Raw genomic sequence first — 27,779 nt, 5'->3', positions numbered from 1 at the left:
GAGGTCTTTCTGTTCTTGGTGAAGGTTACTTCTGTGTATGTGACCAAGGTGAGATGTTTTACTAGCATGTAGGCATTTGTATCACTTATTTGTTGTGTTTTCTGAATAGGACATGTATTGGTGGTAAATTGCTGTCTTTTCATAAGGGCTATTGCGCCTGGTAGTGTTGCTGTTACTAAGATGACACCAGAAGTATCTTTTTTGTATGGTGAGTTGTATGGGCATTGCCCTACTTCTGCTCTGCACCCATTGTTGGGGGCTCTGGGTTTCTGTGGATGCAGAGTATATGTTTACATTTTGCGCCATGACTGTCATGTGTCAGTGTGTCATGCATGTGAGAACCATCTGTCAGGTGTGCCCAGACAGATAAAAGGTTGAGAACCACTGATCTACCCATTGTACCCTTATGTGTCCCATTAAGGGAAACAGTTGTTTGTTTTTTTTACTGGAATGGGAGGTTCCTAATGGCATTAGCCTACCTTCTGTCACTACATGTTTCATGGTGCAGTACAGACTGTGACACATGGGCAAGGCTATTGAGATGCTACTGTGGGCTTCTGCCCTGGGCCACGTTCAATCTTCCTAGGAATGTGGTGAGGCAGCAAAAACCTAAAACAGTCATGGTGGAAAGGGGGATATATATAGAAAGATTCATATTTATGACACTTGCATAAAATGCAAGAGATTAGTATTTTTCAGAGAAAAAGAAACTTAAGGACAGTGGTTTGTAATATAAAGTTGGAAAGAGGAAAACTCAGATGAAATGTTAGGAAATACTCTATTACTGTGAGAATAGTACATACTTCTAATCATTAAGTAGCAGAGGTGAGAGCAACCAAAATGGTGACAGAATTCAAATACGCTTGGGAAAGATGCAGAGATAAGTGAGGGAGATGACATGAGATTGGGTAAGGTCTCAATGAAACTGTGGGTAAGGACATATCATCATCTGGGGTGAGCCAAAAGTTCTTAATCTGCTGATAATTATGTTATTGTGTTAGCTGTCACTAAGATTAGAATTTTGTGCAGCTATTTAGGTGTCTCCTAATATTTTGCTTATTGCTCATTACTTCTAGAGACCTCACAAGTCCATCCACCGCCGAAGAACAGATCCAATGGTCACACTCTCCTCCATTTTGGAGTCCATTATCAATGACATGAGGGACCATCCCAATGTAAGAATTGTGCATGCATTCTTTCTTGGGAACATGACTTGATTTACTCCTTTTTGCTCCAGAAGATTCAGTGTAAGCAGTCCATTTTTCAGCAAGAAGAAATGGAAGTTTAACACTGACTGCTAACCATTTGGAAGCCATTTTCAAACAGCCTGTATAGCTGCAAAGGCTACCAGTACTTTTTACCTGCAGACTTTGTATCTTATTTTCATGTGATTGTCCTTTGAAAATTATCTAGAAGGCCTATGGGTCAAGCATACTTATGGACTTTGCACTTGCTTTTTGTGCAAACAAAATTTTCATGCAAAACACTGCATAGTTTTAAAAATCAAATTTATGTGCGATGTTTTCCCTAACAATGCAGTCTTTCTCCCCTCAGGAATACCTCCTTCTGCCTGGATAAAAGTATGTGCTCTACGAAGCCTGCATGTAGATTTAGCTGAGTGACTGAGATAAGACCAGTGCATAGTTAAGCTCTGGAATTCATTACCAGAGGATATGGTTAGAGAAATTAGTATTACTGGGTTTAAAAAAGGTTTGGATAAATTCCTAGAGGAAAAATCCATAAACTGCTATTATGGTAATTAATAAGCAATAGTAGTTTGTGATTTATCTAATGTTTGGGTACTTGCCAGGTACTTGTGAATTGGATTGGCCACCGTTGGAAACAGGATACTGGGTTTGATGGACCCTTGGTCTGACTCAGTATGGCATATATCTTATGTTCTTAAGACAGTATTTCTGGGTAAATGGCTTTATAAATTGTCCTCAATAAGTGACAGTGTTTAATGGTGCAGGCTCCTTATAGAGTAATTATCAGAAAGGTCTGCTGCACTAGTTCCATGTTCCTAGTTCATGAGAAAAATATTTTGTAACTGAGGGTTTTGTCTCAGTCATTTGATTGCCACATCTAGAGTTCATAAGAACATGCCATACTGGGTCAGACCAAGGGTCCATCAAGCCCAGCATGCTGTTTCCAACAGTGGCCAATCCAGGCCATAAGAACCTGGCAAGTACCCAAAAACTAAGTCTGTTCCATGTTACTGTTGCTAGTAATAGCAGTGGCTATTTTCTAAGTCAACTCAATTAATAGCAGTAATGGACTTCTCCTCCAAGAACTTATCCAATCCTTTTTTAAACACAGCTATACTAACTGTACTAACCACATCCTCTGGCAACAAATTCCAGAGTTTAATTGTGCGTTGAGTAAAAAAGAACTTTCTCCGATTAGTTTTAAATGTGCCACATGCTAACTTTATGAAGTGCCCCCTAGTCTTTCTATTATCCGAAACGGTAAATACCGTTTCACATTTACCCGTTCTAGACCTCTCATGATTTTAAACACCTCTATCATATCCCCCCTCAGCCGTCTCTTCTCCAAGCTGAAAAGTCCTAACCTCTTTAGTCTTTCCTAATAGGGGAGCTGTTCCATCCCCTTTATCATTTTATTCACCCTTCTCTGTACCTTCTCCATTGCAACTATATCTTTTTTGAGATGCGGCGACCAGAATTGTACACAGTATTCAAGGTGCGGTCTCACCATGGAGCGATACAGAGGCATTATGACATTTTCCGTTTTATTCACCATTCCCTTTCTAATAATTTCCCAAAATTCTGTTTGCTTTTTTGACTGCCGCAGCACACTGAACCGACAATTTCAATGTGTTATCCACTATGACACCTAGATCTCTTTCTTGGGTGATAGCTCCTAATATGGAATTTAACATTGTGTAACTATAGCATGGGTTATTTTTCCCTATATGCATCACCTTGCACTTATCCACATTAAATTTAATCTGCCATTTGGATGCCCAATTTTCCAGTCTCACAAGGTCTTCCTGCAGTTTATCACAATCTGCTTGTGATTTAACTACTCTGAACAATTTTGTATCTGCAAATTTGATTACCTCTTGGTGGTTAGTGCAGTTAGTGTAGCTGGGTTCAAAAAAGGTTTGGATAAGTTCTTGGAGGAGAAGTCCATTAATGGCTATTAATCAATTATACTTAGGGAATAGCCACTGCTATTAATTGCATCAGTAGCATGGGTTCTTCTTAGTGTTTGGGTAATTGCCAGGTTCTTGTGGCCTGGTTTGGCCTCTGTTGGAAACAGGATGCTGGGCTTGATGGGCCCTTGGTCTGACCCAGCATGGCAATTTCTTATGTTCTTATGTTCTTTCCAGATCATTTATAAATATATTGAAAAGTACAGGTCCAATACAGATCCCTGAGGCTCTCCACTGTCCACTCCCTTCCACTGAGAAAATTGCCCATTTAATCCTACTCTCTGTTTCCTGTCTTTTAGCCAGTTTGTAATCCACGAAAGGACATCGCAACCTATCCCATGACTTTTTACTTTTCCTAGAAGCCTCTCATGAGGAACTTTGTCAAACGCCTTCCCCAAGTCTTAAACAGACATGTCTTTTATTTTTTAATCACTCTTTTACTTTGGCAATACATGTACAAATGGCCGTGCCACTAAGTTTTCCTTAATCTGAATCTGTATCTATACCCTAACGTAGCAAGGATTATAATAATAAAAGAAGGTATGTCTTCTAGGTGTGTCAAACAAAAGATTTAGGTTTATTCTAATTAAGAAAATTTAGAAAAAGCTGTCTTCATTTTGGGCATCATATAATGCATTGTCAAACACATTTGATAATAGGTGACAAGCATTAAACAAGCTTTTTAACAATTGCTATTGTTAATTGCAATTTACATAATGTTTCTCCTTGGCAAGCAGGGCTGAATTAGCCATGACATGTGGAGTGACTTCATTTGACAGCACCGAGGAGACCTATCTGTCTAGCTTAGTAAAGTTTACTATTGAGCATGCACTAGAGTTCCTGCATGCATGCTGCCTCATGAACCCCTCAGTCATTCTTTGTCCACGCTTCCACATGGATGTGTACCCTCTCCCTGAGTCTTTTCTGCTTTTAACAGTTTATCATTTGCTTTTTGCTTTGCCTCCCTGGCGCACCCCTCAACAACACTTTTCAGTGCTACAAAAAGAAAAAAAATGAAAAAAAGTGTCAAGATGACAGATTCCAAGAAGGCCACACCCAGTGGCTTCAAGGATTGTGTCTGTGGCTATAAGATATCCATCATTGATGGCCACGACATCTGCTAATAGTGCCTGGGACCTGATCATGACTCTGCCAATTGCTATGACGGTGGGCAGATGTTGCCTAGATCACAGCAGAATCAGGCATGAAAACTATCAATAACATAATCTATGGTACCTGAAGACTGGAAGGTTGCCAATGTAACGCCAGTTTTTAAAAAGGGATCAAATGGTGATCCAGGAAATTACAGACCAGTGAGTCTGTCATCTGTGCCAGGCAAAATGGTAAAAATTATCATAAAGAACAAAATTGCTGAACATATAGATAAGCATAGTTTAATGTGACAAAGCCAACATGGATTTAGTCAAGGGAAGTCTCGCCTCACAAATTTGCTACATTTTTTTGAAGGCTTAAATAAACATGTGGATAAAGGTGAGCCAGTTGATATAGTGTATCTGGATTTCCAGAAAGCATTTGACAAAGTCCCTCATGAGAGAGACCTCTTAGGAAATTAGAAGATTATGGGATAGTTGGCAGCGTGCTATTGTGGATTGCCAACTGGTTAAAAGATAGAAAGCAGAGCGTAGAGCTAAATGGTAAATTTTTCCAATGGAATAAAGTGAATAGTGGTGTGCCCAGGGATTTGTTCTAGATCCGATGCTTTTTAATATGTTTATAAATGACCTGGAAAGGGGAACAACAAATGAGGTGATCAAATTTGCCGGTGAACAAAATTATTCAAAGTTGTCAAATCACAAGAGGATTGTGAGAAATCGCAAGAGGACATTGCAAAACTGGGAGACGGGGCATGCTTTGAGCTCTTTCAATATGCACGCTATGTTCCCTCTCAGCAGATGAAAGCAAAGCTTGGCAAATTTCTTGCACAATTGCTACTGCATCCTGTTCTCTTCAGTGTCTTAAACCCCTCGAAAACGGAGATTACATTTCCGGGACCTGTTTTCCAGATCCTCAAGTTTATCGGCTATTTAAGTATTCACAGTTTCCAATTCAGAGATTTTTGTTGCAACAGTGAAACGGCTGTGGTCAATTCCTCTATATAATTTTCTACCTCCTCCTCGCTGCGACTGAAGACAGAGAGGTCTTTGCACAGCTCAACCACCATTTCCAGTATGTCTGTTTTCACTAATGCAATATTTTTGTTTAGCTCCTGAAACAAGGAAGTAAAATCAATATGGGGTAGAGCCTCCGGTGGGAGTGGGTTAGAGAGAGGTATAATGATATTGGGGCTTTCCATTATCATGGCCTGAGACTGTGTATCGTCATCTTGGCCTGTCTCAGCCAATAAGTTATTTAGGCCCAGGAGAGAATTGTCTTAAATTGATCAATCTTTTTCAAGGACATTATGCCGTCAAACAGTTGTTAGGAGTGATCATGATATCAGGGAGGCTCTCTGAAGATCAGATAACTCAGATTAAGTGGGATGCTGGGGGGAGCAAATCGCTTAGGCCGCCATCTATGTCGGTGTCATCACTTCTTCCTGACAGCCACTTCATTTAAATCAGCTTCTTCCATGACTGCCTCTAGATCCGGGACTTTATTTCCCATGTTATGAGCATTAGTGTGCATAGCTGTCCAGACATTGTCCTTTTTTCCCATTTGTATGCAAGTATTTAATGTTTTACTTATCTAGGGTCCTTCATTTTCAGTTTAAACCAATTTTCACCCATAAATTCCCAGATTTTTCCAAAATACCAAGCTGGTCACTCCCTTGACCTTATATTCATCAACCACTGCTTCCTACCATCCCACCCCCCCACCTGCTCCCCTGTACCTTGGTCAGACCACTTCCTCATAAAAGCCCTCCTCCCCCTTAACTTCCCTACTACCCCCACTCCCTCAAACAACACCACCTTCACCTTCAGGAAACCCTGCTCTGGAGATGAACTGGCTCTTGCCATTTCCAACACATCCACTAGCCTTGACTGCTCCAGTCCAGAGACTGCCATCAAATCCTGGCTCAGCATGACTCTTGAAATTGCTGACAAACTATGCCCCATCTCCAGACGTAACATTACCCAACCCACAAAAAATCATCAACCCTGGTACACGACTGAACTAAGATCCCTAAAGAATACCCTCAGGCAGCGTGAGAGAAACTGGCGTAAAGCCCCCTCACCCCAACTCGCCTCAAGTTTCAAAACTACCCTTCACCAATATAGAATAACCACCCTCAAAACAAAAAGAGACTACTTTTCAGCTAAGATCCACCAATACATGTACAACCCGAAAGCCCTTTTCAATTATGTTGCCAACCTCACCAAATCCTCTCAGCCCACTATCCCTGAGAATGATGCCTCCACTAAGAGCGAAGAAATCGCCCAGTATTTCCTCACAAAAATCACCAACATCCTCCGCAGATTTCAACACCCTTCTCCATCCACCTCCCCTTCCCCCTCCCTCCAACCTTCCCCCACTTCACCCACCCTCCAAACCCTTGACGTGACTTCCGCTAAAGAAGTGGAATCTATTCTCAGAAAACTTAAACCAGCTTCCCACCCTTCAGACACCATTCCCACAAAATCCCTCCTCTCCATCCCGAACACTATATCCAAACCCATCGCAGACATCATAAACTCCTCCCTCTCTTCAGGCTCTGTCCCAGATGCTCTTAAACAAGCTATTGTCAAGCCCCTCCTAAAAAAACCAACACTAGACCCTAAAGACCCCGCTAACTTCCGCCCTATCTCTAACCTGCCCTTCCTATCCAAAATTATGGAAAAGATTGTAAACATCCAACTTACAGAATATCTAGAAAGCAACAACATTCTGCATCCAGCCCAATACGGCTTCCGTAAATACCTCAATACAGAAACCCTCCTGCTCTCCCTCACGGACCACTTACTCATAGGCATGGACCGAGGCAACTGTTACCTCCTCGCCCTACTCGACATCTCAGCTGCCTTTGATACCATCAACCATAACCTCCTCATCAACCGGCTATCCGAAATAGGCATCTCAGGCCTAGCCCTACTATGGTTTAAATCCTACTTATCTAACAGAAAGTTCTCCGTCAAGATAGGAAACGCCAACTCCACACTCTATCCCTTGTCTCAAGGTGTCCCACAAGGCTCCTCCCTCTCCTCCACCCTTTTCAACATTTATCTCACACCTCTATGTCAGCTCCTCACAGACCTCGGCCTCAAATTCTACCTCTATGCAGATGACGTTCAAATCGTCATTCCCATTCACAACTCTCTCTCAGATGCCCTTGCCTTCTGGAACACATGTCTTGCCAACATCAATGACTTCCTCACCAACATCCACCTCGCTCTAAACTCCTCCAAAACAGAGCTGCTCCTTATCTCTCCTCACCTCCCTCCCAAACCACCGATCTCCAACGATCCAGCTTTCAACGTCATAACACCCCAACCCACAGTAAGAGACCTTGGGGTTATCATAGATCAACAACTCAATCTCAAAAAACAGATCAACTCCATCCTCAAAGAAGGTTTCTTCAAGCTTCACATCCTGAAGAAACTCAGACCCCTCCTCCACTATCATGACTTCCGCACCGTCGTCCAAGCCACCCTTTCCTCAAAGCTGGACTACTGTAATGCCCTCTTCCTTGGCCTACCCTCCTCCACCACCAAGCCCTTACAAATGCTCCAGAATGCCATCGCCAGGGTCATCACCAACTCAAGGAAAGCTGATCACATTACCCCAATACTCAAAGAACTCCACTGGCTCCCCATCGCATCCCGAATTCTCTTCAAAATTCTAACCATAGTGCACAAGTCCATCCACTCGCACAATTCCAATTGGTTGGATGAACCCTTTCGTCCTATACGCACTGAACGACCCACTCGCACTGTCAACAAAGGCACCCTCTCCATTCCCCCTTTGAAAAAAGCCCACCTCTCCTCTACTAGGGACCGTGCACTATCCATTGCAGGCCCTAAACAATGGAACACCCTCCCTACCACTCTCAGGCTAGAGCCATGTTACGCCAAGTTCAGAAAAAAAACTTAAAACATGGCTCTTCCGACAAGCCTACCCTGATTAAGTACACCGACTTCTGCAAGTATCTTGCCTACGCCTTGTATATTCCTGTAAATAGTCCGTTGCAGTTTTTATTTATTGCTTTAATTCCTCCACCTCCTGCTCTTTGTATACTCCTCCTTGTTCGCCCTCCCTGTTCATTGTAATTTCTACCTTTAAAGTTACATTGTAAACCGGTATGATGTATGCATACTAATACCGGTATATAAAAGTTTTTAAATAAATAAATAAATAAATAAATAACAGTTGGTTTAAATCGATTTTCACCCTAATTTTAGGCTAATTAAAGAGCAGCTCCAGAGCTGCTGGAAGCCAGTATAGGCCAAAGCACCAGCAGCATTTTGAGTCCTGGCCCCCCCAACAGTGGCAGCATTCGCCCACCAATACAGCTGATTTGGCATTTCAAACCCCGCCTCTCCCTCCCCCCAGGCAGCCAGGGTGTCTGCAGCTTGGTGCTGCCAAGGCGGCATTTGAAGAAGTACAGTGCTGCAGAGCGCAGGAGCCTCAGTAAGCACGCTACTGAAGAAGAGAGGAGAAGCCTGGAGCCACCACTAGTACGGATGAATGCTGTTGCAATGGTGGAGAAGAGGGAGATCCTCAGGGGTGTGAGGAGAGGTAGGCCGCTGATGTGGATGAGTGGGAGAAGCTTCTCAATATATTGTCTTGGCTTCTATCCACTGATAGAAAATCTCTGATATTTACCCAGAAAAATAACAAGTCACGTTTCCACTGATTTTCTACTGTTCTTGTTCTTGTCATAATAAACCCTGATAAATTCCCGGGAAAAATTTAAAAAATAAAAACCGAAAGTGAAGGTCCCAAAACCTTAGGGCCTGATTTTAGAAAGCATTTACTCAAGTAAAATTGGGTTTTGCTTGAGTAAATGCACTTTTGTAAATTGCTACAATAGTAGTTAAATTTACAACATAACTCCTTTTGAAAATTACCCCTTTAGGGTTTTGTTCACCTATCCCTGATGATACTAAGTCCTCATCTTCCACAATCTCATATTCCAAACATCAATTAAAACATCAGTCGTCTTACCCTCTCTCTGTCTTAACTTCCTGCATTCTTTTTGTTTCAGATCACAGTTTTGCATACTGTTTCACTTGTTCTGAGAAAATGAGTATCCAGTGTGATTCACTAAGCAGAAATCTGATTACATACATTTTTTATTCTTGAACAAATGTGTGTGTGTGCTTTCTTATTTCTCATTTAAATATTATGTCGTGACACTGAATTAGACAGGATAATGGTCATTCTGTACATTCCCTTTCTAAGATAAACAATAAACAAATTCACATTTGCAATTATACTGCACAGCATGTGTAGATCATTTAAATTATTTATTGTAATAATTATAAAGAATACCTTTGACCACAAATGTGTAGCTCCTGATCTATAAGTATTCTTTCTGACAATCTAATAGTTATTTTTGTAAATTATCAAGATCTCATAATTTTAGAGTCTCTTAGCTATTTATATTTGTTTCAAAAGTTTCTGTTTTATGCCTTTCTTTTTATTTATTTATAAACTTGATATTCCGCCTTTTTTCCAAGAGGCCTTGAGGCCTTTTTTCCAAGAGGCCTTGAGGCCAAGAATGGCCTCAAGGTAGATTACAAACAAATTTAAGTTTATATTTTGATTCAGGTAATGTAAATCACCTTCAGCTAGCATCAACAGAATCCTAACTCAAGCTGCAAACAGATTATAAACTATAAAACTAACGAAACACCAAAACATATTCTTACTAAACCAACAGTAGGCACTTTTTACTTGATTGTAACCACATTCACAACATGTATCTCCCACTTTAGCAATGCATTACTTTTTTCCTTTGATCTTCTTTTCAGCTAAAGCATCATTAGTCTGCAGCAGTCAAGGGCATGCTGGAATGCTGCTGCTTGCAACAGGATACAAGGAACAATAATGTTCCCATTTAGTTTCAGAATTTTACACAATAGCCATAGCTTCTATGTAGACATCAGTTCATAAGGGACCTAGTAACTTTGCCAATTCCACTAGTTGGTATTAGTAATATTTAACAACACTATCATACCACTATATCTTTTATCTGTTGTATGTTTACATTGGTTCCCCTTTAATCCTTCAAGTTTAACTGTGGAACTGTTTTGCTATAACCTTAGGGAAACTTACTAAGCAGTAAGGCTTGAGAAGTCACCCTATATATCCCCCAACCTTCTATTCCTATCTTGATGTAGCAGCACGACAACAGAATTTTCCGTGTGTAACGTTAGTAGAGCCATCTGAAACTAACAGGGCATCATTAATAGCTACACTGTACTGTTCAAGAAACAAACTGATCATTAAAAATACCCGATACTTCAGTTTATCAATCTATCCCCCTCATGCATTCTTCCACCAATATTTGTAGTGGGCATTATAATAATACATTTAGATTTATTCTAATTAAGACAATTTAGTAAAAGCTGTTATCATTTTGGACATCAGATAGTGTATTCTCAAACAGACCTGATAGTAGATGACAAGAATTAAACAATCTTCCTAAAAATTACTATTATTAATTGACAGTTTGCACAATGTATAGTATAGAAGCTTTACAGCTGCTTGGATCTTGACAGATACTCCTTTGAGGGTTCATATTACGCCTGTGTTGATTAGGCTACAGTGACTTCCAGTGGAGGCAAGGATAGCATTTAAGGGCTTGTCCCTGGTCCATAAGGCTTTGAATAACACACAATGCCACAGTTCATCCCTAAAACCCACACAGGGTAACCCTGTGGCCACTCGGAGGGTCCTTCCAAGCACTGCCCAGCTCCACCTGCACCTGCTTACATGCTCCTATGCTGGCAACTTTCCACCTGCCAACTGGGTTCCTGCTTGCCTCTGGGCAAGTATCCCACCCGCAAGCTAAGCCCCGGTGGTTTCTAGGGACACTGAGACCCCTCACAACCCAGTGTCACAGAGTTCCTAGAAAAATACCCACCGACCAGATACAATACTGAGATCGCTAATCAGTCCAAGGTAGGAAGAGCTAACAAACTAAGTTTATTATCATAAAGTGGGAACAATGAACGAAAAAACATTAAAAGATAGATTTTAATATTCACGCGTGGGTGCAAATGTGTGTAAAGAAGGGGGGGGGGATTTTAGTAGATACACACGGCGACACAATAGCCCCATTTCCCAGTTCCCTCCCAGTTCGCCCCTGTAAAGTAGCAAACTTTCTAAACTCCCTGCCTAACCTGCCTCCCTTTTACCCTACCAGCCCCGACCCCTAAAACCCCATTGACTTCTGTAGATTTGTTTGTTTTTATACTTACCCGCAGGCCGAAGCAGCAGCAGGTTTCGAGGTGCTCGGATCCCAGCATGTGCTTGGGCGCTGATGGTACTATCCCGGCTCACCTCTTTTTAAGAAATCCTTCTCAGTGCACGTAGTGGGAGATACGGATGTGGCTGTGGGTTTCTTAAAATCCGCGTAGCCTGCGCACATCCCAGTCATGCACTTATCTTCTAGATTGGCCGCAGAAAGCAGCATTTTACAAAAAAGTCTTGGGGGGGAAAAAATTCTGGGAGCCCAATATACACGCACAATACACGGTCCAGGCCATGTATATTGTGCCGGTAGCGGGAGAAAATGGATGCTCATATTGAGCGTACATTTTCCTAACCTGCACTGACAGGTACATCTCCTGGCACCCAATGCTGAGGAGGCACTAGGGACGCACAATTTCCCCTAGCGCCTCCTTTTTAATGCAGCAGCTCATTAGCCTACTGCATTGTGCGCCTCTGATGTCATATAACTCTTCCTAGCCTTAGTCTTTCTAGAAATTACAGGTTCTGACATAGCACAAGTGGTCTGTGGCTGGCTGGAGGACAGATTTCAGTCTGGACTCTAGCAATCTCTTGTACAAATTTTATTATTTACAGTCAAATCGAACCAACCCTTTAAGATGTTCTAAAGGTTTCTCTGGTGTACTCTGTCACATACCCTCCCCCTCAGCTCAATCTTGCCTGATTGAAAGTCCCACAGTAGGAACCCACTACACTTGTTTTTGGATCCTGTTTTAACTTGGGAGTTCATCTTTCCCATTCTGACCCCCCTCCTTTCTTAGGGTACAAGGTTCTAAATCAGGGAACACCTTGCCCAGTCTATCGAAGTACCCTTCCCCCAACCTTTTGAGTTTTTAACTAAGGTTTTCCTGTACAACCCCAATTTCTTTTGGTTCTCCGGGTGACCTGCCCTGGTTAGTCCCAGTGTCTCATTCCCCTGAAATGCCCAATTCACAAGACTCAAGTTGCAGCATGTCTTCTTCAGGCTAGACTTCAGGGATCTCCATTTTTTCTTCATTCCTGGCCTCCTCAGCCTCTTCAACTTACTGACGGTTGGTGGCCCAATTTTCCTGAATCCACTCTGGTTTCTTCTCTGCTTGTTGGATACTTAGGCTCACGATGTCTACCTCCCCCTCAATGCCTTCCTTTCCTTGCTCTAGCTTCAGACCCCCAGCTTCCTGTGTTACACAGTCCTCAGGAGTGGATTAGCCATACTAAGGTACTATTGCTATTGAATCCAGCTTGGCTATTGCTCTCCAGTTCATGGTAGCACATGGGATTCCTGCCCTTTCATGGAAATCCATACCACCAGGCTCCATCATGAGCTCCCTTGGGTCATGGTTACTGTGAATTCCTTTACTAATCTTCCATATTCTTCTCTTATCCTCCACTGGGCCTATTCTTGACCTCTGGGTGCCATCTGCTACCCCACCCCCCTGCTGTTGTCCCTGATTTCTCTGGCCCATCACCAGGGCTCCTTGTAACATCCTCCTTAAGCCACTCTCTGGAATAATCTTGGTTGTCCTTTGTTATTGCCAGCTCCACTGACGCTTCACCAGGCTTCCCTGTAATGCTGTCTTCAGGCCATTCTCTGGGATGATCCTGGTTGACCTTGGCCAAGCTGACTACCTTTTTGTATCTCCCAGTCTTTGTGCTTCTGGACAGTACAACCCAATTAGGTGACTCACAGGGTGCTGCACTTCCTCTGCTTTCAAGCCCTTCTCTGGCTGTGGATCTAGTATGCTGGAGGTTATGAGAGCAAACCCTGCTTCAGGCTCCTTCTTGGCATCAACCCAGGAAATCTGGCTTGTTATGAGGGTCTTCAGGAATTGATTTTGACCATCCTGGAGGTTTCCGATCCAGGTCTCCATTTTAAATTCTAACGCAGACCCGGCTGCTTTTGTTTCAGAGGGCTCTATCCTGCTCAGTCTTTCTTTTAAACTAGGCCAAAGGAAGAAACCCACTTGTTCAAGTGCACAAGAAAAAAAAATCTCCTCTTTTCTCTTATTTTTTCTCTTTCTCCACAAAATAAATTCCTGCCTGTTTGCTGTTAACTTACTGTTTAAGTCCCTCTCTCCAGATGAAGCTATTGTTCTTTGCCTGTTGTAAGTAAATTTTAAACTGCCCCTGTAGCGAGGCCCAGGAATTTTCTTTTCACCTAGGACAAGCAGGATGGTAGTCCTCACATATGGGTGACATTATCAAATGGAGCCCAGTACAGAACTTTGATCTCAAAGATTCTAGAGCTTTCAGCATACCCCACTGAGCATGTGCAGCTGTAGTCATCACCCTGCCCTTCTAGGCAGAGTCCCTCAGTCTCTATTTTCCGCTGAGCTGTTATCTCGTGGAGCTCGTGCTCTTTTTTTTTTTTTTTAATCAGAAAACGTTTTTCACAATATTCAGTTTGCTCTCTTACAGTTTGTAAGTGATTTTTTCGAGACCAGCTTTTCTTTCTGGTAGTTTTATTATTTTTTTCAATTGTCTGCCGGTCGCATGGTGGATTCTCCCTTGTGCAGCCTGGCAGAGTCTCGTAATCAAAAAAAAAAAACTGCTCCTGCAGGTTTTGTATTTGGGTCCTCTCTTTGCTCGTTCTGTTTTTCTTTTTTTCCACAGTGCTGACAGGACTGAACTATGCAGTCCATCGGTGATCCAAGTAGGTCACTGAGCCTGGGGACTCGGTGGAGTTCTACCTGGGCTAGAGTTCCATGGCGGTTTACCGAATGCTCGGCATCGATGGTGGACCATGCCGTTTCTGTAGAGGGGAGAGCTCATACTCCCCACATCTCAAGGAACTAGTCTCCATGGGCAAGAGCCCTGGATGACATTGCCTCCCCTCCTGCTTGCCAGCCTTGGCAATGCAATCTCCCTGGGAGAGAGGGTGAGCGGAGCCTGGGCTAGCAGCTTGCTGCCGCACCTTGGTGCCATGCCCATGAATAGTTGCCCATGTACAGCTGTAACTAGCACACCATTCGTCCGTTGCATCAATGTCGGGACCGCGTCAGGGACAGGGCCCATCCTCGGTATCATGGTCCCCTTGACGCCATTGAGGTCCAGGGTCATCCTTGTTGCCATCGAGGTGTGCTGTTGGCGTTGGTGGAACTGGAGTCTCACTGCATCAGTTTGGGCATCGAGGCCTCAGTGCAGCGGTGCCGTGATGTGGCATGCTCGATGACATGGTGCCTCAAAACCTCGTGCCCTCGGTGCCGTGATGCAACATGCTTGATGTCACAATACACTCCATGGCACGGTGCCCTTGGTTCACTTGTCCGGGCACTCAATGCCACGGTGCCCTAGATGCACTCGATGACACTGTGCCTTTGATGCACTTGATGTCACCATGCCTTCGGTGTACTCAATGCGTCGGTGCACTCAATGCCTCTATGCCCTTGCAGCTTGCTATGCCTTGGTACCCTCACTGCACTCAGTGCTGTGGTGACCACGGTACCATCGATGCCACTGTGCTGTCAATGCCCACAGGGCCCTCGATGCCATAGACACCCTTGATCCATCAAGGTCCGTGCATGACGACTCTCGGGGCTGTCGAGGTTGAAGCAGGGGCAGGCCCTCGATACTGTCGAGGTGCTAGCATCGATGCTGCAGAGGACCTCGATGCCATTGAGGCGCGTACCCTATATGCTATAGGTTGCTGAGGTGCATGACCTCTGTGCCAACATGACCTCAATGCCATCGCGATGCAGTGCTGCCCCAATACCATTGATGCCCTCAAGACCATTGAGGTGGGGAGGGGGACTACCAGAGAGGCCTTCGGACCACTTATGCCTCTTATTACTGCCTCGACTACATTGAGCTCCAGCAACCAGGCACCGGACTCAACATTGAGAGCCCTTGTCACCCCTGTGGCCGTTGACCGCTGGGACTTTCTGAAGCCCTCACATTACCCTGCAGCCCTCGGGGGGCAAGGGTTCTTGGCCTCTTATGGACTGAGCGCAGAGGTAGCCATCTACTCGAGGCATCTTGGTGCATTGGTACATCTGTATGTAGTGGCACAGTGCCCTCAGTGTTCCTGGGTGGTGTTCCCTACAGAGCACTGGGAAGCTCAGGGCTATCCCTTCAGCCGACGATCCCAGTGTTGGTGGCCCTGCCAAGATGTGCACACCATCGATATTAATTGGTGCTAGCGAGGCTCTCGTCAGCCGTAATGCTTGCGAGGCCATCTAGCTTGCAGCATCGACACCGCTGGATAAATCGGGGAGCCGAGGGGAATTGCCATCGGCACTGGTGGTTGTCTGTGCCTTTTTGATATCGATGGCCTGTCAGAGGGCTGTGGGGCCTCTCCCTGCAGGCGTCCATGGCTCCTATAGTCCATACCTTCGGGCATTGGGGCCCCCAGGAATGGTGCTAATTACCAGCGAACTACTTATAGATTGTAGGATGTGTCCGGAGTCCTCCATAAGCACCTGCATTTGCTAGGGACTTCGCTGCAGTCATTCCCTGTGGGACTTGCAGGTGAGCTGGTTCCGATGCAGTTTCGATGTCCTGCCTATTGGAGCATTCTCAGGTACTAAAGGGGGCGTTGCCTTATACCGCCACCCTCCACCATGCCTTACCCAGAGCACCAGTGGTGCTGGGAACAATATCTTCACACTGTCCTCTCTACTCCACTGCAGTTACTGTGGCGTTGACATGCAGCTTGAGATGTTGGGACAGATAAGGCATCTGTTGCAAGGGCCTCAGATGCTGGCAGGCAGCATTCTCACTGGCTGTGCAGTCCTCAGCCACACTAGAGTTCTGCCATATTTCTGCAAAGTCTCAGCCTCCGTGTCAGTCCGTACTGCATAGTGCTGAAGAGCAATGGCGGAGTAACTGTCATTACACGCTCTGTGCTTAGTCGTGGGGCGGCATGTAGCTATCAACTCTAGCACGTGATTCTCTGTCCTCGCTGGAGCGTGGGATTTCTCCCACAACCATGGAGCTCAGGATTGGATGTGCTTCCATCCGTGGATGGGTTACCACTGCATGAGTCTGCCCATCCTCTGTTGCCTGGACTTTGGTGTGTGTGTGTGTTGTGTGTGTGTGTGTGTGTGTGTGTGTGCATTGTTCCCTCCAGGTGTTCACAGCTGGTTGTATTCTGCAGCTTCAGGGCTAACCTAGACTGCACTCCTAGTCAGATCCTGAGGTGAATGGAGATCGCAAGAGTGACTCAAGTGTCCTCTCCTTTCTCAGAAGAGGAATGTCTTTCGCCCTCTACCATGTTGTTGTGGAACGATCCCCTGGAGCTCTGTCCCTGAGCAATTGTTTTCTCTGATCCAGAGCCCTGATTCTTTGAATCGGTGTGTTTCCTCAGAGGCCAGGGCTGGGGAGCGGTAGCGGAGTTCGAGGCCCGTCTTCAGCTGGGGCCCCTCTGAGGATTGCAGTGGCGACCTCCCCTATCCGAAGCTGGCTGCCTGTATTGAGCTGGTCGCCTCAACTCTCTTTGGGGAGTTGCTAGGTCTTTCAGGATCAGAAGGCCCTGATCCTGCTGCCTCCCTCTCCCCTCTGGAGGGGAGATTCGACTGGGTTCCCCTATGGACTCCCCACAGTGCACCTCTTCGAGGGGTGTCCCTTGTTTCCATTCCCGGACAAGGGATGCCACTGCGCTGACTGGCGTCAGTCCTAAGAATAGTCTAGAGTAGCATTCTCCCTTGGACGCTTTGAGGCACAGCATGTCTAACCTCGAGGGAGCCTGTCCAGTGTTGCTCCCCGGTAGCTCTCCAGGTTTCCCCCCAGTTCGGGTGTTACCTTGGTATCTGCTAGGCTCTGTGGGCATCTTTCTTAAGGATCGCTATCATCGGTGAACCTTGCCTGCAGGACCCTTCTCTGTGAGGAGTGTTTCGGTCCATCAGCTAGGCAATCTTGCCTTTCACCTTTTTGCCAATCCATGGCAGAAGTTGGGGGCAGAGTACCCCACATGAGGGCTATTGCCCTCTGCTCACAGTCGTATGCAAGCTATTCTTCCCCGCAATCCTGCGTCATTCAGCGTTGTCCCTTGCTGGGCCACATGCTCCCTTAGGAGGGGAAGTGTATTCACTCATGACTGGGGTAATGATATCGCAGCCGGGTGGCTTGGTACTCTGTCTCGAGATCGCCCTGGGCCTGCCCTGATGCCCTTTGAGTTTCCGGGCTGGTAATACAATCAGGTTCTACCGGAGTGTGCGCTTGTGTCTCCCCGGCTTCCTGTCTCCTGTTAGAGCTTTTGGGACTTCTCCCCTTTGGCAATCGCTCTCAGTTTCCGCTGTTTCAAAAATACTGAGGGCACCATCTCAGTGGGTTACACCTTGCTGTCTTTGGCAGTGAGTTGTTCGCTTCGGATTGATAGATAACCTGGCAACTTGTGCTTGCCCCGACGGTCCACCGGTCTGCCTCCTTGTGTTCTTCGCTCCTTCTGATTGGTTTGTCGGGGGGAGTGGAGATGAAGCTGAGAAGCCCGTGGTATCTCTCTGTATACCTGCAGGGAGAGATATACTTCCTTAGTTTTTTTCTCATTCTCTAGGTTGCCCAAAGGCTTTTGTGCTCCCTTTTCTATCCTGTAACAGGATATATGAACTGGGTCTGGCAGGTGCTCTTGAGTGAGCTTCAGACCTATTTTATCTCCATGCTGGGAAGCTTTGGGCTACAGGTCTGTTTTGGGGATTGTTCTCATCCCCTGAAACCCTTGACGCTGTCCTGCGTGGTCAGTTGAGGTCTGATGCTTCGGCACGTAGTGTCTGTCCCAGCCCCTGTTGTGGTTTACTGCTTATGACATGGGTTTCTTCTGCCTATTCAGCCTACCAGCCATGCCTGGGCACTCTTCTCCAGACCTTTAGCTGTCAATGGTTGACAGTCTCTTTCTGGAGGGCTCTCGGACCCCAGTTTGTTTTTTTGGTTGGTTTTTTTCACACCGAAGAAACACTGCGATTTTCGTCCTAGAGTCTCGCTTGTTTATATTTCTGGTTCCTTCCTGTATCCAGGAGGATCTAGATCCACTGGTTTTGTCAGAAACCTTGCTTGTACTGTTTTCCGTGATGCGCTGTTGCTTCTGCTTGCACGCGTATCACTCCCGAACCTCAGGCATCCCTGCTACGTATGAGCGTTTGTGTCTCAGTCATTTTCTTGGCTTTCTTTATAAAACCCAACTCTTCTCCAGCTTGCACCCATGGTGGGTCGGCTGCCTCTCAGGCAAAGGAGGGAGTAGTGCTCCAGGACCATGCAGTTTACCGCTTTGTCCTCAGACAGCCTGTAGTTTGGTATTCACCCATATGAGAGGACTACCATCCTACTTGTCCTAGGAGAAAGTAGAGTTGATTACCTGTAACAGGTGTTCTCCTAGGACAGCAGGTTGTTAAACCTCACAAAACCCTCCCACCTACCCTGGGAGTTGGTTTCTCCATGTATAAGCTATATCATGGACTGAGGGACTCTGCCTAGGGGGCAGGGTGATGAGCAGCTGCACATGCTCAGTGGGGCATGCTGAAAGCTCTAGAATCTTTGAGATCAAAGTTCCATGCTAGGCTCCATCCGATGAAGGTAAACAACTCTGCTTTCTCCCTTTTGGTTTTTTCTCAATGTGCTCCTTTGCCTAAGTTATGCTCTGTGCTCTGCTTGGAGCAAAAGTACCTTTTCAAACAAACCAAAAAAAAAAATCTTTCTTTTCCAGTTTTAATAAGATTTTCTGCCTTTGCAAATATTTTCAACAAACTTCTTTCTCTCCAGGTTCTTTCTGGAGACTTGGGCTTCTACCTGTGCAGTCGCTTAGTGCAGAAAGTCCCATTGCTGCCACCATATGTGGCACTACTCAAAAAGAAGAACCCACTCAGGTGAATATAATAGTATGTTGAAAAACAATTCACCACAAGAATATAGAAGACTTAAATTAAAGAAATATGATCATCATCATATACAAGGACGCTGCTGGCACTCACTTCAAATATGTATCTGGTCAAGAGGTAGACCACGTCTCTTTTGTTATAATCATTGGTCATCAATTGAGTTCTTATTTTTATCATTTTTTTTTTATTTGCACATAAAATGTTACTTATCTCATGGTAGAATTTTCAGTGTATAATTCTTCATTTCAATACTCCTGTTGCCCGACACTTGTTCAGTGTTTCAGTAAATGCTTCCGTAGATAACGTCTAGGTCTGACAGCATCCTTAATTGTGTACCTTAATTGATGACCAATGATTATTTGTAACATAATCTTTATTGAAGCAACATGTCTTAAACAATTGCCAAAAACAGGATAAAGAACATGGGCAGAAGAAACAAAGGAACAGCAGGCAATACATCCGATTCCAATGCTACATGTCACTTCTTTATTTTCCAATTTACCCCCCCCCCCACCGTACCCCAAACACATGTACACCTCATTCAGCCCACATTCACACATCTAGAACAGCACACAGGAGCTCCCAATTCAGCATAATTACAAGAAAGAAAAAGTGAAATGCAGTTACTCATCCTTCCATCGAGATGACTATACATATATATATATATATATATACTATATATATATATACTATATATAGAACTGAAAACCTGGATCTTCAGCCAGACTTTCAATGATGATTTAAGCAATCCACAATTGTGATGCCTTAAGCTTCCCATCCTTCTCCCCTCTTCTCTTCTCCGCATACCTACCCCTTCCTCCTTCCATTGCCTACCCCACCCCCCCTTTTTTCCTTCTCTTCCCATTCATACTTTCTTGTATTCAGAGCACGAGTTTGTATATACCTTCCTCGTTTTTCGTTTCTATTTTCATTTTCGTTATTTGACTTAAGTTATTTTTAGTTATTTCCTGTTACAACCTAATCCATATGCTATTTGCATATACTTTTGATTCTCAAATTGTTCTATGTATCATTGTTTCGTTTCAATGTAAACCGGGGTGAAGGCATGTGCTAAACCTCGGTATATAAAAGCTTCAAATAAATAAATAAATAAATACCCAGAGCATGAAATAATTCTTTAAAGATAGGATCATCTTTTTGGCACCCAAGTCTTTTTTTCCTCAGGAGCTCTAGTGCAGCTGTATGAAGCATTGCCTGCTGCCATTCCCGAAAAAGTGGAATAACAGCAGAGATCCAATGGGATAGGATGATCTTTTTAGCCAGAGTTAGAGATAGGACAATAAACCATTGCCCCCCCCCCCCCACAGGATGAGCTTGAGTATCAGTAAAAAGAAACAAGCACAAGAGGCCACCATCCCATGTGACAGTGCATCCCAGAACACGTTCAACAGCCAAAAATACTTAGTGCCATTAAAATTGCAGCTTTGGGCATTCAGTGAACACGTGACAAAAATCACCACGCAAATGGGAGCATTTCAAACATTCATCAGAAGCCCATCTTAGCCCCTAGATCTCTGGATAAATAAAACCTGTGTATGTTCTTAAATTGAATTTCTAGCAGATTGGCAGGAACCAGACATTTATAAAGCATATCAATCTTGATCTCAAGCCACAAGTCCATACGCCATTGCTTAGCCCGTTTTTCTAGGTGAGGAGAGGACAAGGACGCGTACAAAAAAACGTACCCAAATAACCAATTTTATTGAAACGGGGAATAGCTTCCAAAAAGGTTTCATCTGCATCAGAAAGGGCAAGAAGAGCCACACTCCCCCAACAGATTGACAGTGCATAATGTCTACACTAGATAAGCAAAAAAATGTGCCATGGGAATGTCCAATTGATGACCAATGATTATAACTAAAGAGACTTGGTCTACCTCTTACCAACTATTCTTGAAGTGAGTGCCAACAGCGTCCTTGTGTATGATGGTCGTCATATTTCTTTAACTTAAGTCTTCTGTATTCTTGTGGTGAATTATTTTTCACCATATGTGGCACAGCATGAGCAGTATGTGTTTGGCTGGAGGATAAATTTCAGTCTGGACTCCAGCTTTCTTGTACAAACTTTATTATTTACAGTCAGATGAATAAGAGAATCTGCTTACCTCAGCACTACTTCTCAAACATAGATCGGTTACCTTTGTAGGAGCTGCCTTCTTCTCATCTCCCAGGGCCTCTGTCTGCTCTCCACTAAGCCTAAGCTATATTCCCCCTCAGGAGAGCCATCCTGTGCCCAAAATGCCTTGTCTTAAAGTGGACCGAGACCAGACAACTGGGACTAGTCCTTTAAGGTATTCTGAGGATTTCTCTGATACACTCTGTCACACAGATCCTGTAGGACTTTGATGGGTTGTGGGTTAAATGTATGAAAACCTATTTGAGACTTTATTCACCTGGGCTTTTCCACCTTGCAGAAAGGCTTTCTAAATCGGTAGTAGGATCCTTACCAGAAGCCCTGTTTTGAGATTGCGTGAGATTCCTGCCAATGGCATGGTATCAGGATCCCTGCCAGCAGCCATGTACTGTGACCATGTACCTCTGGTCAACTGAATTAGGAATAGGAACTTGTCAACCAATTAAGAAATCGGACTACCTGAACTCCCACTGGTACTTTATAAATAGTAATAATGATTCCAGGTCTCTGAAGAGGATCTTTTTAGGTGAAACTGTATAATCATAATGATACAAAATCCTAATAAGTAATATTGTTGAATAAGAATGATTCAGGATGCTTGTAGATTATTATTGAGCTAAAGAGAAATACTGAGCAATCCCAGTGCTTACTTGCAAAGGAGGACATAGCACTGATATTGATCTAATGTCTTTAACGCACATGATTCTTTTTCAGACTTACCCATTCCACACTCCGGTTAATGCTAAAGTAGTGAAAGATTATTATAAGATCATCACTCGGCCTATGGACTTGCAAACCTTACGTGAGAATGTTCGGAGACGCATGTATCCATCCCGTGAGGAGTTCCGAGAGCAAGTGGAATTAATTGTGAAGAACAGTGCTACATACAATGGTAAGAACTACAATGAAGAATTACAAGTCCTGTATATTTCTGTACCATCCCCTTATTCTCTGGCTCTGAGAGCCTACACTAATGTAATTCCCATTGTCCTAACACAAAGATCCAGCAGCACTGCAGTTCCCTCTTTCTATTAATGCCTGCACCACTGAAGTCCTTCTACTGGGTGATTCCCCTCACCCTTTAATCCTGAAAAATTTCAGCAATTTCCACTTTGTTCAATTCATATCCAGTCTATCATAATAGATTTTAAAGAAGGAGTGCTGAGTAGAGCTTAATATTTGAACCAGTTTATATTAGTTTAACTGGTTTTTCAAATAGATGTGACTGATCCCTTTCAAAATTCTAAATGCAAGAGACATTATTTTAAATGATGTACAGAGAGCAAGTATAACTCCCTCAAGATAGGTGTTATTCTTTCTCTTCTGCTGGCCCCATGTATGACTCTTGCCACTGAAACTTGTGAATTGGGTTAGCTTGAAGTCTCACATGTAATCCATTGCAGTAATCTAAGGTTGATGAAACCAGTACTTGTGTAATTATTTTAAGCTCAGTTGGTGATTTAAAAAATCCTGAGAACCATAACAAAAACTAAAAAAACCCCCAAAATATGGGTATTGCTGCTGGAATAAGCGTAGTTTTAAAAAGGCCCTGGTTACTACCAAATGAATTTGTTTCCAGTTTAGAGTTCAATCAAATATTACTCCCAGATCCCATACCTCCAAATTAGGGGGAAGCACATGAGCCTTCAACATGGACAACACCATTAGATTCTGGATTCAAATTAGCTTTGTCTTATTGGGATTAAGTTTGTTTTTATAAGCAGCCAGTCTCCCATGTCCTTTAAACAATAATTAAAGATCTTTGCTGATTCCTTTTGAGCTCTACTTACTGGAGGTAGTAGCCCACACCATAGTTCTGTAATATCCCCCAAGAGGTTGCATAAAGTTCACTTTGGAGCACTCCATCAATAAGATCAACTTCTTGTACACAATTCTAGGCAAAAGACATCCAGTTAGAACAGCAATCTACAAACAACCCACCAGTTGTTATGGATATCTACAAAACTTCAGATTCCATCTGTCTACGTTAATTAAATCCTCATCTAAAGTCTGTGATCTAGTACCATTAAATCTGTTCAAATGCCTACCACCTCATTGCTCACCACAATGCCATTATCCAGCAAAGCCACCCAGCCAGACTAATAGAGAAATAGCAAGTACTATGTAGGTGCCTAGGGAAAACCTGCTTCAGTACAAAAAGCAAAACAAATAGATCAGGTGCTTTTTGTTACTAATTAGAGCCTTATGTTGTGATTTAAATAAATGCTTAAAGCCAGCATCTAAGAGAAACTCCTTTTATTAAATACAAATCTATAATATAATAAGATATATCTTACGGAAAGAACACCATGTCACCATACAGTAGAACAGGATCTGTTCTCTCTGAGAGAAAATATTCTGATACCAGGCATTAAAAAGGATCTACATCTCTAATCATCTAAACCAATGATTACATTTGTTTGTTTTCATAACCTTTTCTAACTAGTTAACATAGAAACATAGAAGTGATGGCAAAAAAGGACCTTATGGCCCATCCAGTCTGCCCAGCAAACTCTCATAGTTACCAATTTCCCATACTTAACAGTTATTCAGTCCACCAAGATCAGGGCTCTTGTTGGTTACTGTTTGAGTCCAATTTCCCCCCCCCCCCCCCGCATTTGAAGCAGAGAGCAATATTGGAGTTGCATCAAAAGTGTAGTATTAGGCTTTTTGGTTAAAGGTAGTAACCGCTGCATCAAGCAAGTTACCCCCAAGCTTATTTGTTTTCCCAGACTGTACAGTTCAGTATCCTTGTTGGTTGTTGACTGAATCCAATTTCTCTTTTCCCCCTGCCGTTGAGGCAGCGAGCAATGATGGAGTTGCATCACAGTATGAAGGCTTATTTGTTAAGGGTAGTATCCACCATACCAGCAAGTTACCCCCAAGCCTCTTATTTCATTCCCCTCCTCCTTGCCTTTAGGGATCCACAGTGTTTATCCCATGCCCTTTTGAAATCTTGCAGTTTTTGCCTTCACTACCTCCTCTGGCAAGGCATTCCAGGCGTCCACCACCCTCTCCATGAAGAAATATTTCCCGTCATTGATTTTGAGTCACCCTCCCCTAGTTCTATTGGATTCTTTCCAGCGGAAAAGGTTTGTTTTTGCTCATGCATCATTAAAACCTTTCATGTATCTGAAGTTCTGTATCATATCTCCTCTGCTTCTCCTCTCCTCCATACATATTTAGGTCCTTCAACCTCTCATAATTCATTTGACATTAACACAACATCACTTTGATAATATTGTAATTGTATCTCATGTATATTTTAATGAAATATAGAAACATAGAAATGATTGCAGAAGAAGGCCAAATGGCCCATCCAGTCTGCCAAACAAGCTTTCATACTTATTTTTCTCATACTTATGTTACTCTGACTGCTGAGGGCAGGGCCCTTATTGGTAACTTTTTTGTTTTAATTTCCTTCAACCCCCGCCAATTGATGTAGAGAGCAGTGCTGGAGCTGCATCAATGTGAAGTATCAAGCCTAAATGTTTAGGGGTAGTAACCGCCGCAATAAGCAAGCTACTCCCACGCTTATTTGTTTGCCCAGCCTGTTCAATTTAGTCCTTGTTGATTGCTGTCTGAATATAATTCCTCTTTTCTTCATTCCCCCTGCCGTTGAAGCAGTGAGCTGCACTGTATATCTATTCAAAGTGAAGTAACAGGCTTGATTTGTTCAGGGTAGTAATCACCATAACAAGCAAGCTACTCCCACGCTTATTTGTTTTTCCAGCCTTAGCAATATGAATCCTCTTTTCTTCATTCCCCCCTGCCATTGAAGCAGAGATTTGCTTGGATATGTATTGAAAGTGAAGTATCAGGCTAATTTAGTTTGGGGTAGTAACCGCTATAACAACCAAGCTACTCCCACTCTTATTTGTGAATACAGATCCTTTCTCCCACATTTCCTCTTGCCGTTGAAGCATAGAGCAATGTTGGAGTCGCATTAACTGTGTGTATGTTTTTTGAATAAGGGTAGTAGCCGTCATTCCCGTAATCCACCCCCATGCCTCTTGTCTTCATTTCATTCACATCCTCTAGACTTTATGGATCCACAGTGTTTATCCCACGCCCTTTTGAAATTCTTCACAGTTTTGGTCCTCACCACTTCCTCTGGAAGGGCGTTCCAGGCATCCACCACCCTCTCTGTGAAGAAATACTTCCTGACATTGGTTCTGAGTCTTCCTCCATGGAGTTTTAAATCATGACCCCTGGTTCTGCTGATTTTTTTCCAACAGAAAATGTTTGTCGTTGACGTTGGATCATTAAAATCTTTCAAGTATCTGAAAGATTGTATCATATCATCCCTGTTCTTCCTTTCCTCCAGGGTATACGTATTTAGATTCTTCAATCTCTCCTCATAAGTCATTCGATGAAGACCCTCCACCTTTTTCGTCTCCCTTCTCTGGATCGCCTCTATCCTGTCTCTGTCCCTTCTGACATACGGTCTCCAGAACTGAACACAGTACTCCAAGTGAGGCCTCACCAAGGACCTGTACAAGGGGATAATCACTTCCCTTTTCTTACTCATTATTCCTCTCTCTATGTGGCCTAGCATTCTTATTTATTTATTTATTTAAAAACTTTTATATACCGGTATTAGTATGCATACATCATACCGGTTTACAATGTAACTTTAAAGGTAGAAATTACAATGAACAGGGAGGGCGAACAAGGAGGAGTATACAAAGAGCAGGAGGTGGAGGAATTAAAGCAATAAATAAAAACTGCAACGGACTATTTACAGGAATATACAAGGCGTAGGCAAGATACTTGCAGAAGTCGGTGTACTTAATCAGGGTAGGCTTGTCGGAAGAGCCATGTTTTAAGTTTTTTTCTGAACTTGGCGTAACATGGCTCTAGCCTGAGAGTGGTAGGGAGGGTGTTCCATTGTTTAGGGCCTGCAATGGATAGTGCACGGTCCCTAGTAGAGGAGAGGTGGGCTTTTTTCAAAGGGGGAATGGAGAGGGTGCCTTTGTTGACAGTGCGAGTGGGTCGTTCAGTGCGTATAGGACGAAAGGGTTCATCCAACCAATTGGAATTGTGCGAGTGGATGGACTTGTGCACTATGGTTAGAATTTTGAAGAGAATTCGGGATGCGATGGGGAGCCAGTGGAGTTCTTTGAGTATTGGGGTAATGTGATCAGCTTTCCTTGAGTTGGTGATGACCCTGGCGATCTTCTTCTGGCTTTAGCTATCGTCACATTGTTTCGCCGACTTCAGATCATTAGACACTATCATCCCAAGGTCTCTCTCCTGCTCCGTGCACATCAGCCCTTCTCCCCCCATCGAATACATTTCTTTCAGATTTCCACATCCCATATGATGACTCTGCACTTCTTGGCATTGAATCTCAGTTGCAATATCTTCGACCAGTCTTCCAGCTTCCTTATATCACGTCTCATTCTCTCCACTCCTTCCGGCGTGTCCACTCTGTTGTAGATCTTAGTATCATCCGCAAATAGACAAACCTTACCTTCTATCCCATCCGCGATGTCGCTCACGAAGATATTGAACAGGACTGATCCCAACACCGACCCTTGCAGCACTCTGCTCATCACCGCTCTCTCTTCTGAGTAAGTTCCATTTACCATCACACATTGTCTTCTGTCTTTCAACCAGTTTGCTATCCATGCCACCACCTTGGCACTCACTCCCAAGCTTCTCATTTTATTCACAAGCCTCTGCGGGACCGTATCAGAAGCTTTGCTAAAATCCAAGTATATCACATCAAGTGCTCTTCCTCGATCCAATTCCTTAGTTACCCAATCAAAAAAGTCTATCAGATTCGTCTGACAGGACCTTCCCTTGGTGAAACCATGCTGCCTCCGGTCCAGCAATTCTGCTGCTTGTAAATAGTTCACTATTCTTTCCTTCAGCAGCAACTCTAATACTTTTCCCACCACTGAGGTGAGGCTAACCAGCCTGTAGTTACCAGTCTTCCCTCTGCTTCCACTCTTGTGAAGAGGGACCACCGTCTCTCTTCTCCAATCACTTGGCACCACTCCCATTTCCAGGGATCTATTGAACAGGTCACGTAGCATGAAGTTAGGGTTCTTGTAAATCATTTGATTTCTTGTAAATTGAGCCCAGAGTGAGAAGTGCAACTTAAGAGAAATGCAACTTAAAAGTAAACTTGTATCTTTTTTACCTTTGATCTACATGTTAGCATTTCAGTATATTTTGTCATGAGGTATATATTCACACTACAGTAATAATAGCATCATAGGGACAAACTTATTTGAAGT

The 27,779-nt window shown here is 43.7% G+C and overlaps 1 protein-coding gene across 4 annotated transcripts in view; it reads left to right on the top strand.

Annotated features, from left to right (window-relative positions):
- TAF1 (TATA-box binding protein associated factor 1) overlaps positions 1 to 27,779 on the top strand; it is a 441,469-nt gene that overhangs the window by 235,488 nt on the left and 178,202 nt on the right. For all 4 annotated transcript variants that reach the window (XM_029607221.1, XM_029607219.1, XM_029607220.1 and 1 more), the window contains exons 28-29: positions 1,077 to 1,175; positions 22,246 to 22,423. In XM_029607221.1, the coding sequence (XP_029463081.1) occupies positions 1,077 to 1,175; positions 22,246 to 22,423 (277 nt within the window). The remainder of the gene's footprint in view (positions 1 to 1,076; positions 1,176 to 22,245; positions 22,424 to 27,779) is intronic.

Source organism: Rhinatrema bivittatum, chromosome 6 (assembly GCF_901001135.1).
Source record: "Rhinatrema bivittatum chromosome 6, aRhiBiv1.1, whole genome shotgun sequence".
Lineage (NCBI taxonomy): Eukaryota > Metazoa > Chordata > Amphibia > Gymnophiona > Rhinatrematidae > Rhinatrema > Rhinatrema bivittatum.
Note: the sequence above shows the minus strand (reverse complement) of the source record. Positions and strands in the feature narration are given on the sequence as shown.